The 22,484-nt window shown below is 28.3% G+C and overlaps 1 protein-coding gene across 1 annotated transcript in view; it reads right to left on the bottom strand.

Moving 5' to 3' along the window:
* Nucleotides 1-2,264: 2,264 nt before the first annotated feature.
* The window catches only part of LOC100203341 (acid-sensing ion channel 1-like), a 38,794-nt gene continuing 18,574 nt past the window's right edge, over nt 2,265-22,484 (bottom strand). Inside the window, 4 exon segments of the mRNA NM_001309727.1 lie at nt 2,265-2,410; nt 3,154-3,245; nt 21,210-21,396; nt 21,470-21,526. Coding sequence (NP_001296656.1) covers nt 2,265-2,410; nt 3,154-3,245; nt 21,210-21,396; nt 21,470-21,526 — 482 coding nt within the window.

The raw sequence follows: 22,484 nt of genomic DNA, 5'->3' as shown, positions 1-22,484 counted from the left end.
AAAACAAATTTCAAAACTATTTATAAAAGTTATTAATTATTGCGATTAAGAATTTCTAATTAGGAAATATAATGAAAAGAGTTTAAAATTTTAAGGAAAAATTTTAGTTTTTCATGATAAGAAAATAAAAAATAAAGAATTATATTTTTAAACCTTTGCAAATAAAATGAAAATATACGAGACAATATTTTAAAGGCCAACAAATAAATATAGCTCTAGAAGAAGTCCTTCATGTTTTGATTAATTAAAATTATTTCTTTTAGTTTTGATTTAAAAATATTTATGTGTGCAAGCGTTTTGATGTCATTTCTAATTACTATACTCCATAATTGGGGGCCTATAGCTGTGATAGAAAACTTAGTGGCTTCAAAGTGAGTTTTAGATTGAATACCATTATTGTTTGCATGTCTAGTAAGATATTTGTGCTGTATTTTTTTAAATAGCGTTTTAAAAATATATGGCATCGTATCGTTATTGATTTTATACATAAAAATTAAATGATGATATATATTTATTTGATAAAAATTTAAAATTTTTAGATTAATAAATAGTGGTTGTGAATGAGAGAGACGGTCTGCGTTGGATATTATTCTTATGACATGTTTTTGTTTGTTAAATAGTTTGTTTAGTTTTTTTTTATTGGTGCTGCACCAAGCAATGTTAGCATAATTGAGATAACAATAAATAAAAGAGAAGTAGATATATCTTAAGCAAATTTGCTTTAGATAAGGTTTTACCTTATAAAGTATGCCGATATTTTTAGAAATTTTATTTTCGATTAATTCTAAGTGGTTCATCCATGTGATATTTTCGTCAAGTAGAAGACCTAGAAACTTCATTGAGTGTTTTCTTTTTATAAATTAATTCCCAATGCTAACATTTGGGAGCTTTAGAGGAATTTCGTTGCTTTGATAAAGGCGATGAAAAAAATATACTTACTTTTGATTATGTTTAATGACAATTTATTTGTATTAAACTATTCAGTTACTTTTAACATATATTACTATGGGAATAAAATAAACTGGTATCATCAGCATAGAGTCTAAAATATTCGAAGCTCTGCTTAAGTCGTTAATGTATATTAAAAACAAAAGCGGTCCTAAAATGGATCCTTGAGGAACTCTACAAGTGATTGTCTAATTTTCAGTTTTACATCATAAGAAACATGCCGCTTTCTATTAGACAAGTTTTAAACCAAACTATATTTGCATTCTTAACTCCGTAATTTTTTAATAACTGTGTCAAAGGCTTTGCTAAGGTCTATAAAAATACCTAATGCATACTCTTTTTTATCAAAGGCTCAAAAAATTCATGAACAAAATTAAGAATAACATGATCAGTTGAATGACCTTTTTTGAATCCAAATTGTTTGTTGCATAAAATATTATTTGTTTCCAGAAAAGAGAATAGTCTATTATACATTATTCGTTCCAGTATTTTCGAGAAGCACGGAAGAATGGAAATAGGTCTATAATTAAAGACCTTAGATGGATCACCCGAATTAAAAACCGGTATAACTCTAGCAGTTTTAAAACTTTCTGGAAATATTCCTTGTTTTAAAGAAAGATTAAAAATATGCAACAGCGATGTTATTAAATAATGCATAGATTTTATAACAACATTACTGTTTGAAAAGCAATTAATAACTCATTTTTAGTCAGTTGTTTTTTAAAACAAAAAATAAAAAAAGAAATTTTGTTTCTAATTAATTTTTTAAATGCTTGTTTACTTAAAAGCAAACGTGATAGTATTTTTCATTACTTCCACTAGCAACAGGATAAAATTTCGCCTCTAATTTGGAAGCCATAGCCAGCTGGGAGGCAGAAGCCACAAATTTTTTTCTAAAGACAGGCATTAATGGTTTGTCTCAGTATTGAATCTCCAAAATATTTTGTCTGAAAATAAATACTCTTGCCGCGGACGCCAATAAAGTGACGGAAGCCAGAACATTTTGCTTCCAAAAATATTTTGGGCTGTCGCCGCCAATGGCTTCCCGCCTCCTAAAAAGTCTTTCGGTAGAAAGTTACTCAGCCGCCGGAAGACATTATCGACTCTGGTCCTTACTGCTACTAAGGTAAGAACATCAAGACTCTTTTAATAAACGGTTTTAGTTTCATTCAATACGTTGATACGGTACAACTTACGTAAAAAGCTTAAATTTGAGGTTCATGCAAATCATGATCCAAATACATTGACGATATAAACACGAGAGCTTGTTTATGCAGTGTTAAAACAATTACAATACGGTTAAAATTACCCGACAATTATAAAGAGTGATTTCTTATAAAGTTTATCGTTTTAAACTTTTCAAAAAAACGAGTGTAAATGACCAGAACCAGACAGTCTATTATTTCAAAATATGACATTACTCCGGCACCAACAAATAATCCTATTTGACCACCAACATCTCCTAAATTAAAAAAAAAATTAATTAAATCAAAAATGACGGTAACAAACGTATTATTAAAAAAAAATCTTTGAGTAATACAACATAAAGAAAACGTTTAAATAAGTTAAATCTTTTATTTTTAACATTCCTTTTAAAAGTTTCTCCATAACTAACTATTTAGAAACGACTAAAAAGTACTGACGAAGCTGCTCACGATAATTTATGCAAAAATTTTTGATTGAAATTTATTATTTAGAATTAAAGAGTCGGCTAACGGCTCTCTTGACTAACTCTTATTCTAACGGTGTTCTTCACGGAAGCAAAAAATTATTTAAAAATAAAAAAATAACTATTTAAAAATATTCAAACCATAATTTATCAGTCAATGAATGTAAACCCTTTTCCCTAATTTACTAAGTTGAATAATGTAAACTTTACTGCGCCTATCCCAAAACATCCCATTGCGGATCGCCTTAAATTTGAGTTATTATACAAAATATATATCAAAGTTTTTTCTATACTAAATCAGCTTTTTTGCCCCCAAAGAATCGTTTGATATAACTTGATTTTCATTGTATTTTTTTAGTTCAAAAGCTTTAAATTAATTTAAAAATCAAAAGATTTAGTGGTTATAATTTAAGCTTTAATTTAGTTTCTAAATTCGGGAAAACAAAGATAATTATGGTCAAAACAACTACTTTCAGATTTAAACAATTGAGATTTATACAATTTTATTTTAATGAAAAAAATAGTATGATAAATACCAAGCCACACCAATGTGTCATAGTTTGGTTTCTGTTCAAGCAACTCATATGATAAATCATTGTAATAAATAACAACACGAAGTAAATTTTCCCTAAAAAATAAATAATTTTGTTACACATGGCAGAAAAAAAAAACACCTATAAAGTGACATAAAAAGGAAAGATTAAATTAATGATAACAATCAATAAGAAATAAATTGATAAAAAAACAATTCGAAAATCAAATTAATAACATAATTAAAAATAAATTAAGAAAAAATAAAAGCATTTATTTTGATAGTGATTGTAACCTTGACCTGAACATGAGTCGTTTAAATACAAATATAAATAATTTCTTTAACGTCATATATCAGAAAGGCTATATTCCACTAATTAATAAACCCACAAGAATAACTCGAGAAAGCGCAAGAATTAAAGATCAAATAGTCACCAATGAATTCAAATCAAAACGGGAATATTTAAATGCGGCATTTCAGATCACTTCCCTGTATTTCTTATCTCACAAAAATGTGATGACATCTATGCACAAAAAGTTGAAAAAAATACGCGAAATATAAATGAAAAATCCATGAAAAAATTCAATATTCTTTTATCAGATTTATATTGGGATAACCTCCTTGATATTGAACACACGGATAAGGCATACGATAAGTTTATCGATAAATTACAACAACTTTACAATACGGCTTCTCATGTAGTTACAAAATGTGTGAAAAAACAACAACATTAAATTCATGGTAACGCCTGGAATTATAAAATCGTCAAAAAAAAGCAACGGCTAGGGTAGGGTGGGGCAAGATGCCCTCCTTAACAAACTTTAGCGTATATAACAAATACTTTTACATTTTCTAGTAGTTTTTCTTTTTAATATCAAAGTTTACTTATAAAAGAAGACATTAATAAGATAAAATAACTACTTTATTACTGGTGATAAACTTTAAAGTAATAAAAACTAATAATTGTGTAAAGAGACATCTTGCCCCAGCCGTGGGGCAAGATGCTCCAAGGAGTACATCTTGCCCCAAACCTTTACAACAGTTGTTAAAAATAACTATCAGTTAAAATAAAAGCTATTAATAGTTTTTTATAAAAACTCTTTACATTTTATTAAAATAACTGAAATATAAACACTGCAATTATTCTATGCAATTGTCTTGAAGATAAATAATTTTTTTTTAATTTATATAACTAACATAAATGTTCAAATAACATATACATGATTATGGTTCACAGTATTGGCATAAGTCTGAATCATCTGGACCACATGAAAAGTGGTACCAAGATGTACATTTAGTACATTGTGTCTAATCATTAAACGGTGGCACATTGTATGGACAAGAGCATATGGTGCATAGAGTTGTATCAGCGATAAAACTTTCAGAGACAGAAACCATATCTTTCTTCCTTTTCATTTGTTTCTTTATTCCATTAGGTCTTTCTGCTTTCCGCTTTTCAGGCTTCTCCACCTTTTTTGTCTTCAAACTTATTGATTTCATTTTTTGCTTGATCACCTTATTAAGTACAGCTTTTTCTTTACGCATTATGACTGCTGGTTGCTATTCTTTTACATTGTTTACATGCTCTTCTAGTCACTTCTTGAAAGGTGAAGAAGTAAGGTTTTCAGCTGACTCTGTCTTTCTTTTTCGTTGTCTTAATACAGGAATTTTGGGACGCGGAGAAATCTTTTCCAAATTTTTTAAGGGAGACTTGCTGCTGTATTGTAGCCAACTTTCAATGGTTTAAAAAATGTTCAATGTAAAGGTTGCATCTTGTGTGTACAATGAGGTAGAAGAGTTATGAGATTGATCCTATTGTACAACAAAAGTTAATGGCCTCAAGTGTTTTGTGACTCTGATGACCATCAAGTAAAATTAATTGCTCATTAGTTTTAGATGCATGAGTCACAGCAGCAAAATGTGTTAACCATTCAATGAATAAAGATGAATCAGTCCATCCACTGGAGCTAACTCTAATAATTGAGGCTGAAGGTGCACCAACAGCCAGCCTATCAGTCATTGGTTTATGGGGAAATATAAATAATGGTGGGAAATAAGCGCCACTTGCACTCATTGCACACACAACTGTCACAGTAGCACCTCTTTCTCCACTAGTTATTTTTGAAACTTATCACTTGCCTTTCGTTGCAATTATTTATCCTGGCTTATGGGCATTTGTTATTCCAGTTTCATCCATATTCCAGAGCTGTTTGGCTGAAAACTTATGTTCCTCAAATAATGACTTGTATACTGAAAAAAACTGATTTACTTTGGGTTTATTGAAGCCAATGGCTCTGCTTATACTGGTGGTTTGTGGAGTTCAAATAGAAAGCTGTGGATTGCGAGACATGAATCCTCGTAGCTAATCCACTCCTGCCATTTTTGACTTTTTATTAAAATAATTATCAATTATCATTTGTTTAGCAAAATCATATGCTAGGCAACGCACATCTACTGATGTCAAGGCAAATAATGCTCTTTCCATAATCTGAACTTGTGTAACAACCTTTAATTCAAATTCTTTACTAAAAACAGGAAATTTTCCACCCAGAGACAAACCACCAAATACTTTAACTTTTCCATTTTAATGACGCGGTAATTTTTTTTGTTAATACAAAATTCTTATGCAACATTCTTTAGACTGCAGCCCATCTTCATTACATCTAATGCTGACTTTATTCTATCATTTGTTGCACCATTTTGTTTATTCTATCTGTGTTCTTCGCACAAAATTTCTCACCATTATTTGTAATATTTAAATATGTATCTAAAGAAATATTAAAACCTTAAAATTTTAATTATATGAACATACAAACACATACACAGTATTATATAATTATTTAATACATTATTAATTTATACATTACATAATATCCATAAATTAACTCTCTTTGAGTTAAATAAGAACTTACTAAAGTTACATGTACATACAAAATTACTCAAGGTTATTAATAATAACACGATGTTGCAATAATTAATATGATGTTGCAAGCTAAACACAGCTCCAATTAGTAAAAATTGTATTACACGCATGTAATAATACATGAAGTTGTATTAATACAACTTTATTCAGCTGAATGCAATGCATATTTGTAAAAGTTTTACAAATATGCATTGAATTGCAGCAATTGCATGTGATTCAGCTTCATTTAACTTAACATACACATTATAACATTTACTTAGTATATAAAATTGTTTTAAAAAGCTATTTATAAATATGTGTGATAGTTATCAACATATAAACATTGTCAATAACTAAATTAGTAAACGGGGTTATGTCCTAAACCCACGTTAGAAATTCCGTAAAACCATGACGCACAGTGATTCAGGACGATCAAAAAACGGCAAAAATTAAATAAAATTTGACATAAATTGTAAATAAATATTGTTATATATCAAAATAATAAGTTTTCGTGTCACATGATAGAGCCGAAAATATTTATTCTTGAAAATGTCACCGAAATATTTCACAACCGAAAAATTTGGATCGAACTACAAAATCCCTTCTTTTTTTATTTTAATTTAATTTAAAAACTTCATTTCACGTTTTTCGATCGAAAATTCGATCGAAATTTTTTCGGTTCTAAAATTATTTATAACATTTCGGTTGATAATTCGATCGAAATTTTTTCGGTTCTAAATACAATTATGACTTTCGATCGAAAATTCGATTGAAATTATTTCGGTTCTAATTTTTTGTGTGAATATTTTCGGTTGTGTAAAAAATTTCTCATATTCGGTTCTAAATTGAAATTTTCGATTCGGTTGAATCATAGGATGCCATAATTTTTGGGTCAAAGATTTCAAATTTGTTGATAATTTTATTTTTTACGCGCAGCTTCAACTTGTATAATGCGCGTATGCGCACATTAAAGGTATATACGCGTACAATTTTTTCTTTAAATTTTAGAATCTTCAAGACAAACACATTATCTTGATATATTACTCCATTTGATATTAAAAAAAAGGTTTTTAAGGATGTTAATACATAGGGAAAAAAAACTGTATTTTGTTACATTTATTTTATTATTTACATTACAATTAATTTAATAACTTCGTCTGGAAACGGTTTCCTCGATAGCTCTTATGTTTTCTAAAAGATATGCTTGATACTCTTGGACTAGAAGGTAGTGCACCTGATTCATCATTGTGTCTAATATTTTTGCCGTGTGCTTAAGTCTAGAATTTCCTATCTGTTTATTTAAAATCTCCAATGCATCTTCCGAATATACCCCAATTGGCAAAAGTAATTTATGTGATATAGAAGAACTATGCAGTAGCATTTTATGTACAGTAGGAGGCATAACATACCAGTCGTACAAACTCACTATACGTTTAGCTGTTTCAGTGTAGTACAAATCTAAATCATTGATAGATTAATAGGATATCCACAAGATATGATTATGAGAATATTATGCAATCTGTCAATTACATCACAATCAACTTTAGTAATTTCAGAAAAAACTTCACTATTTTTAAATGCTCTTCTGGCAGTATTGCCGTCATTGGTATTTCCAGACCCTGTTTTAGGCATGTCAACATATAGGCTTAACCGTTCCGTGAAGTTTGAATGAATCTCTTTTTTTTTTAAGTCTACAGATAATTTTTCCTCTATTGTTTTTGGCATATATTTTTTAATTTCAATTTTATAACTCAAATGGAGAATAAATTCCAAGCATTTTATCAAGTAATGCAAAGCTGAAATTCCGAGCCCCAAGGCTGACTCATTCTCAGTTTTTGCTTTTAATAAATCAATATTGTTCATTTCGTTGGGTTTAGCATCGTACACATTGCAGGATTGAGTGGATTTTGTCTTTGTAAGTGCGTTAACTACTTTATTATCAAACATTGTAAGATCAACTCTATAGCTGACGTTAAAGGTTACCTTTCTTCCTGCAATATCAAAAACTTTGCGATACGTCTTTAAGATATTTATTTGATTTTTTAGATCTGATTCTTCTTCTCTCGATAAAATTAGACTCTTTTTTTTATATTGTAGATAAAGAGGTTTACAAAAGTGACAACTTGAAGGATTTCCATTTTTCCAAATTTCGACATCTTCTACTTTGAGCAATAGAGGCACAAAAGCTGTACTAAAAAGATTTTCTTCACTTTTAAGTTCTATACTTGTGTTACTTGTCTCGTATTTCTGTTTATAAATACTTTGGCTTGATGCTCCATCAAAACCAGTCTTTCCATATAAAACTCCAAATATTTCGTTACCTTGACCACAATTAGGCATATCAATCATTTCAGTTATTCTACTCACAGTGTGATCTAACATGCTTTGAAGATAACACTTTGCAGAAATTTCAGAAAAGTGTATATTCTCAGGATAGCATTTCAATTTTTCCTCGAAAATATCGTGCAAGTTAGGATAAATATGCACATTGTGTACAAGAGCTGAGTTTTTGATCATTTGATATTGTTTATCACTGAGATCAGTGTTCATTTTTAACGCAAGTGCTTCCTCTACACTCATATTAATGGGAAAGGTTTTATCCAAAGTTTCAGCAACTTTTTCTATCTCTAAAACATTAGAAATATTGTTTTTTATAATGGAGGCTTTTTTTTATTCTCCAGCAGCATTTGCACTTTTTGCAGAAGCTAAAAATAGAGCTTCATGAATTTATCCACTCCTAATTCACGTATATTTGGGATAAGATCTAATCTTTTCATTGCTATTGTTTTTAAGAACCATCAATATAATAAAACGAATAAATCAGAAACATTTTAAATTACATTATATATTTTTTTACTTTACACTGTTTGAAACTTTATTTTGTTATGGCTTTAACAATTGTCACATTGTTACATCCTGTAAAAACACTATATTACTAAGTTAACTTTATATTACAGGAAATAATAAAGTTGTTCAGTTAAGCTTTTTCAAACATGTTGTACTTATCGAATAATAAATCGTTCTTTAAAATTTTCAATAAATATTTTAACAAACTTTTAAATAGTATATAATGACAAAAGCACGTTTTTTAAAACTATATTTAATATTTATGATTTAAAAACTATATTAGAACAAGTAATACAAGTAAAAAACTAAAGTTTAAGTTTTCCGCTATTTTAATTTGACAAAATACTTTCAAAAATGGCGGAAAACAAGGTTTTTAAGTGTTTAGCAACATTTGTATTTCTCTTATAACTTCCAAGACCGCAGTAATCCCTTTATATTTTGAAAGTAGAAATGTTAATTAACTAGAAAAAAAAAATATATTTTTGGAACTCGGTGGAACATTTTTTTAGCTGATATACAAACCAAAAAAATACAATTACTTGCTGCCTTTTTTTTCAAAAAGTCTTTAAACTTAAACAAAAAAATCAGACTTTTTTTTCTTTTCAGTAAATTTGAAATATATACAGCCAAAAGATTATCTTCAAAATTAATATACACTTTTATTTAAAATAAAACTACTCTTTTTTAGTTAAATAAAAATCTCACATTTTTCAGATTTTTTTGAAAATAATAACAAATTTTTTCACTTCTTTTTACTATAAAATAGAAAATAAAAGTTTTATTAAAAAATTATTTATACTTTTGAAATAAAAAACTATTGCAATTTAATATTATTTAAAAAAGGGCACTTAATTTAGAGAAAAGTTGTGAGAGGTTTATTACCATTTTTTTGTTGTTTTGATTGTGCGACGCAAGAAGCCCTTTGAGGGCATCACACCCCACGTAACCGAGGACATCTTGCCTTATCTATAGTGAGTGCAAGTTAAATACAAATAAAATTAATTTTATTGCTCAGTTATAAACTTTATTTACTATATATTATTGTGGGATAAGTTCTCTATAAAACATCACATTTTTTACCTTAATTGCATAAGTATTGCCAATCCAATAAACATTTGAAATTATAAGCAACTTACGAACAAAATACTCCAAAAAGTGATAAACCGATTTAAATCTCACCTAACAGCAATATTAAAAACATTTTTCATTATACAATTTTGGTTTAACTTTACCAATAGCAGGGCCATTTTTGGAGCGTCGTAGGCTCTAGGCACTTTGCATAAAAATGTAGCTGTAGGCCTTTCTTTCAATTTAAATGTCATGTACACGTTATTCAATTTACATTATTTTTTAATTTTTGTACGTAGTCGTTAATGGGCCTACAGTCGCTGTTAGTTATGATCATGAAAAGCCATTAAAAATTCAGCAATCTATGGTTTGTTATTTGTTTTAAACGTTTGTTTAAATTTATCAATAGTTTACATTTATTTAAAAATGAAATTCTCAGAGTTCCACGTATTATTTTAAAAAGTACGATTTTATTTGGTAGATATTTTATTTGTTATGATTACGTTTTTGTAAATTATTAACAAGTTTTGTTAAATGTAATGTTTTATGGTTCAATCTATGGTTTGTTATTTGTTTTAAATGTTTGTTTAAATTTATCAATAGTTTACATTTATTTAAAAATGAAATTCTCAGAGTTCCACGTATTATTTTAAAAAGTACGATTTTATTTGGTAGGTATTTTATTTGTTATGATTACGTTTTTGTAAATTATTAACAAGTTTTGTTAATTGTAATGTTTTATGGTTCAATCTATGGTTTGTTATTTGTTTTAAATGTTTGTTTAAATTTATCAATAGTTTACATTTATTTAAAAATGAAATTCTCAGAATTCCACGTATTATTTTAAAAAGTACGATTTTATTTGGTAGGTATTTTATTAGTAATGATTACGCTTTTGTAAATTATTAATAAGTTTTGTTAAATGTAATGTTTTATGGTTCAACCTATGATTTGTTATTTGTTTTAAATGTTTGTTTAAATTTATCAACAGTTTACATTTATTTAAAAATGAAATTCTCAGAATTCCACGTATAATTTTAAAAAGTACGATTTTATTTGGTAGGTATTTTATTTGTTATGATTACGTTTTTGTAAATTATTAATAAGTTTTGTTAAATGTAATGTTTTATGGAATATATTTAAATGTTTTCCCCCTCTTTAAATGGGTTAACACATTTTATTTTATTTTTATGTTTTATGTCTATTCTATACTGAATATTTATTATGATTTTCAGAAATTTAAGTCATGTCCGATGGTGATGGGTACAAGAGAAAGCACGAGTCTGGCTATATTAAACGACAGAAAAAGCAAAAGAAAGAGGATGCATTAAAAAAAAATGAAAGGTTCTTTGCTAAAATATGTTAATAAAGTAGATGCTACTTCTGGCAATGACACTTCAATAAACTCTTTCGTTTCTTCAACAACTCCAGGAATAGTAATACCAGAGCCAGAACCAATGCTGACTGACACTATGAAACAATGCGGTTGTGCAATGAGTTTTACAAGTGGAATAATTCCTTACTATTCCTTATTCCCAATCCTAAATCTGCTACTGTTGCGGAACCAACAGTAGCAGATTTAGGATTAGGAATAAGGAATAGTAAGGAATCTATTTCAAATAATCCTGCTGAATGGGAGATAAATGCTGATCTCATAGCTTATTATGCAGAGAATATCCCGTCACAGAATTTGAAATCTGATTTAAGCTTAAAAGGTAGACAATTTGGTGAAAAGATTAGATATGTACGCAAGGAATATTTTATAAGAAAACTGGTAAATGGAGAAATTGTCAGCAGGGATTGGCTCATATATTCGTCCTCAACTGGTAAAGTGTTTTGTTATATTTGCAAGATATTTGGTTGCAAAACCGGCAGTGCTGGTACTAATAATGCACCAAGGAATCAATTTATAACTGGTTTCGATGATTGGAAAAATGTTATTGCTAGGATAACCTCATATGAAAAATCAAAAGATCATTTTGCTGCTGTGTCAATGACAATGCAATACAAAAAGTCTACTCGAAATGATGTTGAACTTCAGAAGGAAAATGAGAAGTCTTGCAAATACTGGACTGAAGTCTTGAAGAGGGTTGTTATAGTGATAAAGTTTCTTGCTGAAAGAGGATAAGCTTTTCGTGGTGACAATCAATTGCATAACTCTTCTAACAATGGAAATTATCTTGGTTGTATTGATCTGTTAGCTGAATTTGATCCATTTCTAAGAGAACACATTCAAAGATATGGAAATCCAGGAAAGGGAAATGTATCATATCTTTCAGCAAACATATGCGATGAATTCATTAATATATTTGGAGGCAAAGTTTTGAAGCAAAAAATTTCTGAAATTAAGGATGCTAAATATTATGGAATTAGCATTGGTTCAACCCTAATATTAGTCATGTAGATCAGCTCACACTTGTTATTCGCTATGTACTCAAAAACAGAAATGTAGTAGAGCGATTTCTTCAATTTATTCCAATTGAACACCATGATGGAGAATACGTATTTAATCTTGTGGTTGGTATTCTTCAGTTTCATGGAATAGACATCAAAAATTGCCGATCACAATCTTATGATAATGCCAGCAATATGAGTGGAATATATTCTGGTGTGAAAGCTAGATTCAGAGAGATTATTCATTGAGCAGAATGGGTTCCATGTGCTGCCCACAGCCTAAACTTAGTTGGTTCAGCTGTCGTGGAGTGTTGTTCAGCAGCTGTAAATTATTTTGGTGTCATACAGTCAGTTTATAATTTTTTCTCAGCTTCAACGAAGAGATGGTCAACTCCTAAAGAACTTCTTAAAGAAAACGTATTTGTTTTACAAAGCTTATCAGAAACTAGGTGGTCCTCTAGAAGTGATGCCACAAGAGCTTTCTATGCAAATTACTTACAAATTCGTCAAGCATTATGTCAAGTCACTAACAGCAAACATCAACCACCAGCAGCTGTTCATGAAGCGAAATCACTGGTTAAACATTTAGACTACTTTGAAACTGCGTTAATGTGTGTGATTTGGAAAGATTTACTTTAAAAGATGAATATTGTCAATAAAGCCTTAAAGGAGCCGGGTATTGAGCTGTGCACCATCATTAAACTGTACGATGGTCTCATACAGTATTTTCATGATACACGCAGTAAGTTTGAAACATTCGAAGGCCAGGCAAAAGATCTCACAGAATCTGATTACAAAGAAGCTACACAACGCAAGCGAATACAGAAGCGATTTGATGACGAAGTTATGGATACAAGTAATCCCAGTTTAAATGTTAGTGCCAGTGATAATTTCCGTATTCAACAGTATTACGTTATCATAGACAGACTTAATAATGAGATGGAAAAACGCAGAGCAGCTTATAAAGTACTGTACAAAGAAAGCAGCTTATAAAGTATTGTGAAAGGTTTAACTTTTTTCTTGGCAACAGATCTTTGTCGAGTGAGGAAGTAGTGGCTAAAACCAAGGCACTAATTCAGTTGTATCCATCAGACCTCAAAGACAAATTTACCGATGAGTTTTTGCTGTTTTCTCAAATGTTTAGTGATGGTAAATTGGTGTCTGATAAGATTAAGCTGCAAATAGACAATAAACTCGTTGCAAGTTTTCCAAATGTTAATATCGCTTTCAGGATTTATCTCTCTATATTAGGCACGAATTCAGAAGGTGAACGTTCTTTTTCAAAATTAAAACTGATAAAAATCTGCGTTCAACTATGGGACAAACTAAGAAACATAATAAGTTTCTTAAAAAAAAAAACTTACAATAATGAAACTAATTACAAAAATTATAAACGTGTTTTTGAGATGGTTATTAAAAAGTCAAAAAAATATTACTATAACGAGCATTTAATAAAACATAAAAATGATCCAAAAAATACTTGGAACACAATTAAGGAAGTAATTGGCACAAAACAAACTGAAGGAAATAGCCTTCCTATAAATCTAAACATTGAAAATAAAACTACTAAAAATAAATCTTAAATTGCTGAAACACTTAATCAATATTTTGTCAGTGTAGGTTCCACTTTAGCGTCAAAAATAGAAGCTACTGAAGTAAACTTTGAGTCATGTTTTACTCCTAATAAGACCTCTAAGACGGATAATTATGAAATTACTGAAAAGGAACTCTTAGATGCAGTATATCTTTCAAAACTAAACAAAAGTGTGGGGTATGATAATATTAGTAGTAATGTAACTAAAAAGTTAAAAAAAATACTTAACAACCCCTCTTTAACATATTTTTAATATATCTTTAAAACTAGGTATTTATCTGGAGAAACTTGAAATTGCGAGGGTTATATCATTTTCAAATCAGGAGACATTTCTAATCCTGAAAATTACCGACCAATTTCAGTTCCTCCTTGCTTCTCGAAAATCTTAGAGCGAATTATGAATAACCGAATTTTATCTTTTCTAAATATAAATAATATTCTATATAATAAACAGTTCGGATTTCAGCCAGGGTATTCAACTGACCATGTCATTATGAATATTGTTCACGATATATTAAAAGCATTTGACAAAATAAAGTTTACCCTCGGAGTTTTTATAGATATTAGCAAAGCCTATGATACAGTAGACCATAGCATTCTTATAAAAAAAATTTGAAAGTTATGGAACTAAAAGCACATATTTAGAATGGCTCAAAAGCTATTTTAGCAATAGAAAACAATACATAGCACACGAAGAAGTAAAAACTGATAACTTGACTATAACTTGCGGTGTTCCCCAATGCTCAATTCTGGGTCCACTTTTATTGCTTATTTAGGTAAACGATTTTCATAAGTTTTCAAACATTTTAAATTCAGTTTTATTTGCAGATTTTATTTTATTCTAATGGAGATGTTAACCTTTTATTTAAAATAGTAAACAAGGAATTTTTAAATCTAGCGAAATGGTTTAAGGCAAACAAATTGTCTATAAATTTTATATAAAACTAAGTAAATGGTGTATGACACGGAAGTGAACGGACGTGTTTTTCTTGCGTAAAAAAAAAAAAAAAAAAAAAAAAAAAAAAATTTAATGTTTTTTAATTAATATAATAATAAGAGAATTGAAAATGAGTTCAAAACAAATCACTGACGTCTCGATAAAATTAGTTAGGGAAATTTTTCAAGAAATGTTCCAAAAACAACAAAATGATATAATATCGTTAATAAGTGCAAATTTAAAACTGACTAATGATCGAATCGATGGATTGCTGAAAGAAATTAGTACATTAAAGGAAACTTGTGAAATGTTAAAAAAAAATAACGTAAACCGAAATGCCGATCAAAATAAAACTAACAAGCAGTTGATAAAGTTTGAAAAAACACAAAAAGACATTGAGGAAAGTCTAACGTTTTATCAAGATTGCAATGACAAAAAAATGAGCGAGTTGGAAAAAAAAAAGTCATCGAATGCAAATATAGGTGAGAATGAAAAAAATAAATTTAGACAGCTGGAAGATCGACAAAGGCGAAATAATCTTCGAATTGAAGGAGTTAAAGAAAATGACAACGAAAGTTGGGATGATACGGAAAAAATAATAATAAACATTTTTGAAAATAATCTCAATGTAAATGGGGTAATCATAGAAAGAGCGCATAGAACTGGCATTATTGAAAAAAAAAATCCAAGAACAATTGTAATTAAGTTACTTAACCATAAAGACAAAGTAAAAATCCTAAAAAATGCCAATAAACTGAAAGGATCCGGAATTTATATCAACGAGGATTTTTCGCTGGAAACTTCCACAATAAGAAAGAAACTTCTTGAAGAAAGCAAATTGCACAGGATAAATGGTAAGTATTCCGTTGTTATATACGATAAGCTTATTGTTAGAGAATTTATAAAAAAAAATAATGATAAATGATTTTCTTACGTTTTTATATTACTTTTTGAATTTTAATATTGCTTTAAGTTATTTCTGATTTAAAATGGCTGATGAAACTGTTTTAACAAACATAAATTTTAATTCATTTGTATCAAAAAAGTCAATACTATTAAACAACTATTCGGATCCTGATATTAATTTTTATAATAATGATGAAATAATTAAAAATATTAACCCTTTATATTATGACCCAAATTCTAAAAAAATTGCTAATGGAATGGAGGATAACTATTTTTCAATGCTTCATATTAATATTAGAAGTATTCAAAAAAATTTTGAGTCATTAAAACAACTTTTATATAAAATTGGCATTAAATTTCAAATAATTTGTCTAAGTGAGACATGGTGTAAAGATAAAAACATTGAAAACAATTCTAATTTTCAATTACCTAATTATAAAGTAATTCATCAAGTTAGAGCATCTAATAAGGAAGGTGGGGGTTTGTGTATATACATAAAAAACTCAATATTATTCAAAGTTAAACCAAATTTAAGTTCAACTACTAACGATTACGAATCGTTATGTATTGAAATTATTAACAAAACCTCAAAAAATATCGTCATTCATGGTTTATACAGACCGCCTTCAGGAAGCATTAAGGTATTTGAAAACCACATTAAAAAAATAATTAAAAATAAATCGTCTATGAATAAAGCTGTATATTTTATTGGTGATATCAATCTCAATATATTAGATTATGAAAAAAATATATATATTAAAAACTTTTTTAACACCATTTTTCAAAATAGCTATATTCCACTAATCAATAAACCAACGCGAATAACTAAGGAAAGTTCAACATCCCTAGATCAAATTATAACAAATGAATTTATAAATGAAAATATAAGAACAGGAATATTTAAAACTGACGTGTCTGATCACTTTCCGATTTTTATCCTATCGCAAAAATGCATATATAATGCCCAAAATGAACGGGAAAAAATAATTAAAACACGTTTAATAACCGACACTTCTATTAGTCATTTTTATAAGCTTCTATCCTGTGTTAACTGGGACACCCTAAAACTAAATCTAAACGCCAATAAAGCGTATGATATTTTTCTAACAGAGTTTCTTAATCTTTATAACAAGGCATTCCCAGAAGTTACTAAAGTAATCAAAACAAAAACACTTTTAAACCCTTGGATCACCAAGGGCATTCTTAAATCTTCAAAAAAAAAACAACGCTTATATAACAAGTTTCTTAAAAAAAGAACTCTTAAAAATGAAACTACCTATAAAAACTATAAACGGCTATTTGAGTCAATTTTAAAACGCTCAAAGAAACGTTACTATTCTGAACAATTAATAAAGCACAAAAATGATTCTAAAAAAACTTGGCATATTATTAAGGAGGTAATTGGAAAAAAAAGCTTATACAGAAATTTACTTCCTCTAAATCTTAAATTTAATAACAAACAAATTGTAAATAAATCCTTAGTCGCTGAAACACTTAACCAGTTTTTTGTAAATATAGGTCCTACTTTATCATCTAATATAGCAACTACTCAATCACACTTTAGTTCGTACTTAACCTCAACCAACCTTAATGTTATGTCTAATTATAAACTTACAGAAAAAGAATTACTAGACGCAGTCTCTTTATTAAAACCCAATAAAAGTTTAGGATTTGATGATATAAGTAGTAATGTCATTATCAAATCAATAAAACAAATTACAATTCCATTACTACATATTTTTAATTTATCTCTAAAACAAGGCGTTTTTCCAGATAACCTAAAAATTGCAAAAGTTATTCCAGTGTTAAAATCAGGTGATCCTTCCGATGTTACGAATTATAGACCAATCTCAATTCTTTCTTGTTTTTCTAAAATATTAGAGCGGGTTATGTATAATAGACTATATTCCTTTTTAAATGTTAATAATATTCTTTTTCATAAACAGTTTGGATTTAAATCTGGTCATTCAACCGATCATGCAATCACTCACCTTGTTCATGATATATTTAAAGGGTTTGATGAAGACAAGTATACCCTAGGTGTTTTTATCGATTTAAGTAAAGCTTTTGACACTGTCAATCATCAAATCCTTCTATCCAAACTGAAAAGTTATGGTATAATAAATACTAATTTGTCCTGGTTTGATAGTTACTTGACTAATAGAAAGCAGTTTATTTCATATGATAGCGGAAAAACGGAATATAAGTCAATCACCTGTGGTGTTCCTCAAGGATCAATTTTAGGACCACTTTTATTTCTCGTTTATATTAACGACATATATAAATTTTCTAACATTTTAAACTTAATTTTGTTTGCAGATGATACAAACTTGTTTTATTCTAGTAAAGATATCAGTAAATTATTTCAAACAGTAAACAAAGAACTTGAAAAATTAACCCAATGGTTCAAATCAAACAAACTATCTTTGAACATCAATAAATCCAAATACACTTTGTTCCATCGTCTTCATAAAAAACAAGATATTCCATTAAAACTTCCTGATCTTTTTATTGATAACGCATTATTAAAAAGAGAGCAATCAATAAAATTTTTAGGTGTGGTTCTGGATGAAAATTTAACCTGGAGGGTCCACATAGGTCTAATTGAAAATAAAATATCAAAAAATATAGGTGTTTTGTATAAAGCCAAGCAGTTTTTAAATCTATCTTGTTTAAAAAACTTATATTTTTCTTTAATTCATTGCTACTTAAATTATGCAAACGTTGCTTGGTGCAGCACAAACGCAACAAAAGTAAAAAAACTGTTTAGTAAACAAAAACAGGCTATAAGGATAATTACAAACGTAGACCGTTTCTCTCACACTCAAACATTATTTAATAAACTTAATATTCTAAATGTATATAAACTAAACCTTTACCATATTCTTATCTTCATGTTTAAACTTGATAAAAAAATATCACCAATGTTATTTAATTCACTTTTTGAAAAAATAAACCACATATACCCTACCAGATTTTCAAAAAACAATTACATTCAATCCAAAACACATTATTCAGCAACCAAATTCTCAATTGCTAACCGAGGTCCTAAGCTGTGGAATACAATATTAAATAATGAGCTGAAATCTAATTATTCTTTAAACCAGTTTAAAGCAAAACTTAAGCAATTACTGATGATACATGAAAATGAATTAAAGTTCTTCTAAAAAGCTTTTTAAACTAGCAAACAAAAACAAAAATTAACCTACTAATTACTCTTTAATATTATATTTAATATTCTAAACAATAGTCTGCTATTGTAAATGTATTTCTTATCTTATAAGTTTTGAATTTACAAACGATTTTTTTAAGTTTTATTATTTGAAATACTAATTACTAAAAATATTGTAAAATTTTATAACTTCAATTTTTATTAAAAAAAGTTATTGTAAATTCTTTTTGTAATATTAATACTTATATATCATCTTATTTTACTAATCAGTTCTTAAATATAAATACTCTTTGAATTACTAAATATTTTAAACGTTATATATTTTATTTTTTGCATTTTGTTAAAACATTTTATTTGATGAATATGCATTTTTTTGGGGGGGCTTAATGATAAGATGAATTTTGTCTTCTTCAAGCCCCAGTCATGTAAATATTTGTTTTTATAAATTACGAGTGTAAATTATTTTCAATCGGCAAATACAATACTAAACTAAAACTAAACTAAGTATACTTTTTTCATAGAACACACGATAAAGAAAATATCCCATTAAAACATCCTAAACTCTAAAATAATTAGAGAGTCATCATTAAAGTTTTTAGGAGTTATACTTGACGAAAACTTGACATGCAGAAAACACCTAAGAACGTTAGAATATAAAATTTCAAAAAATATTGGCATTCTATACATAGCTAAACAATTATTAAACCAAAACTGCTTAAAAATCTTATATTTCTCTCTCATACATTGTTATATAAACTATGCAAAGATTGCATGGTGCAGCTCTAATGTAAGTAAAGTTAAAAAACTGCTTAGTAGACAAAAACACGCTGTCAGATTTATTTCAGGTGCAGGTCGTTTCACACATTCTAAGGAACTATATAAAAATCATTACATACCTAATGTTTTTCAGTTAAAATTTATCAAATTCTTATATTTATGTGTAAACTTCATAATAAAGTAACTCCTATAATATTTAATACACTTTCAATAAAATTAATCACGAGTACCCTACAAGATTTTCAAATAACAATTATGAGCAACCTAAAATGCACTATTTGGTTACTAAATTTTCTATTGCCATCAGAGGTCCTAAATAATGGAACACTTTATTAAATAACCAGCTGAAAAATTTTTCTTCATTTTCTCTATTCAAACAAAAAATTCAAACAAAAAACTCTTAACGATGTTAATGAATTAAATACTTTAAGGATTCCTTTTTTTCTTTTTTTTTTAACAACTATCTTATTAACTGGTCTTTAATTTAAATTTTCCTTAAATTATCCTATCAACTTATTTTTATTTTTTAGATGTAGGGTGAGACGGGGCAAAATGAGGTAGTGGGGCAAAATGAGAAAGATTGCATTTATAATAATCCTAACTTTGTAATTTATTGATTTAATGGTTTTTAAAAGTTTAGTTGTGTTCTTAAATTATGAATTGGTTAGCAGATATTACCAACCATAGTTCTCCAAGCTGTATTTTATCTTAATATAATATTATTGTTCATTTTTTAGTTGTTATACTTTGTTTTAACGTCATTTAACTAGTATAAACTTTGGTGGGTTGACATTAAAATACTTTTGGTATTAGCAGGGATGGGGCCAGCATCTTTTGGTCTTCGAGATATCTAACTTCCAGACATGGAGCAAACTCCAAACATTTATATAGTTATACTTATGTCAAATAAAGATGCTTTTAAAAAATTGCGATGACTGGAGCCTGGGAACAAAAAAGCCCCAAAATTTTAGCTCCTCTGCGCAAAACGTGAGAGCAACAAGTTGATGAAATATTTTTTGTACTATTTTCACCTAGACTTATATTCATCGAGAAATTTTAAGTTTCATAGTATAATTTCTTAGCATTCAAAAATTATGACCATATAAAGTTTGCAGCCCCTCAAATTGAGGGGGGTTTAAACTTTATATGGTCATATTTTTTGAGCGCTAAAATAATTGACTATGAAATTTAAAATTTTTCAATAAATATAAGTCTGTGAATGAATAAAATGCTGCGCCACCCCTGTGTATTAGTTCATAGTATAAAATGACTGTGAGCTCTGAGTCCTGTGCACACACTACTATCATTATATTGGTAACTTTAATTATGATTTAAATTAATTTCAGAAATTATTTTAAAAATATTTAATTCATTAAAAACAACGTGTATCAAAAACATATTATAATAAAAAAATTTGATAAAGTACTAAGTTTGAAGCATTTAAAAAAATAAAAACATGCTACCTCATGAAATGGAGATTGTTTGATTTACTTTTTACTCTGTTCAAAATATGTGGAAGTTTGCGAAAACGATTGGCAAGTGAACTAGCATATTGAGCTGTAGGGAATAATGCTCGCGATAAACTCATTTCGTAAGAATCGATTTTGCATGGCAATGGGCACCTTTGCAATTTATAATTGTCAAATTTAGCTAAAAATTAAATAATTGAATTAAATATTAGAAATTAAAAAAATGTTAGAAATTATTTTTAAATTTAGTTTACCCCATTCTTTCCATGTACAGTTTTCTAATACTTCGAAACTGCAAACTTTTATCTCACCTAAAATAAAATATTTATAGTTAATCAAACACACAATTTTTTTTTAGGCATTTTAATGCTCTTTTTAAAATATTTTACTATTCAATAAAAATTCGATCAAAAGGAATCTAAAACAAAACTTTCTTAACAACCCTATCCTTGACTACCATCCGCTGTCTAACAACACTCTTTTATTGATTAAAGTTGTATAACATAAAAAAAATATATATAAAAATTAAAAGCATTTATTTTTTTAAGTTTTGCTAGTTAGTGTTCAATTTTAAATTTGAAATGAAATAAAAGTTGCTAAAAACTTCTTTAATTATGTTTTTTTTTAATAATTACGCACAATCTAATATACAGAGTAAAGCATGGTCAAATGAAACTGTTAAGAGTTTTAATTTCTTTGACTAGGGTGGGGCAAATCTTAAAATTTTTCTATAACGAGCTGTTTCTATGGCAAAATGTAATGTTGAATTGAAATGGGGAAGAATTTTTGGCTTGCGACAGCGATTTCGGCTAAAATGTCCTTTTTTTTCAAAACGGCTGCCGACAATCGGTGAAATATTTTTCCGCAAATATATGCGTGTAATATATCATTCTATATGTTTTCTTAGGTGCTGGACCCGAATATTACAAAAACTTGTGTGTTAAACAGCGTTTTAGGTTAAGAACATGTGTTTTCTGTTCAAAAGTATTGCAGAAATAAGTGAGAAATGTTCGAAACTTAGTAAATAGTTGCTAAGGTAAACGTGGACCTTTGTACCCAAGTACTTGACTACTTAGGCGCCGATGTGGAAATGAAAAAAAGAGGTGAACATTTACGGAAATGGAAAAAATATGTGAAGAGAAAGACAAGGCAAGACATTAGTCAAATAAGAAAAAACGATCGGCTAGGGAGGAAACCAGTTAGCAGGAAAAAGCATGCAGAAGTCGCATTATATGGATGCCATAAACATGGACGATGTTAAAGGAACTA

Source organism: Hydra vulgaris, chromosome 11 (assembly GCF_038396675.1).
Source record: "Hydra vulgaris chromosome 11, alternate assembly HydraT2T_AEP".
Taxonomy (NCBI): domain Eukaryota; kingdom Metazoa; phylum Cnidaria; class Hydrozoa; order Anthoathecata; family Hydridae; genus Hydra; species Hydra vulgaris.
This window is presented reverse-complemented; position numbering and strand designations above follow the sequence as displayed.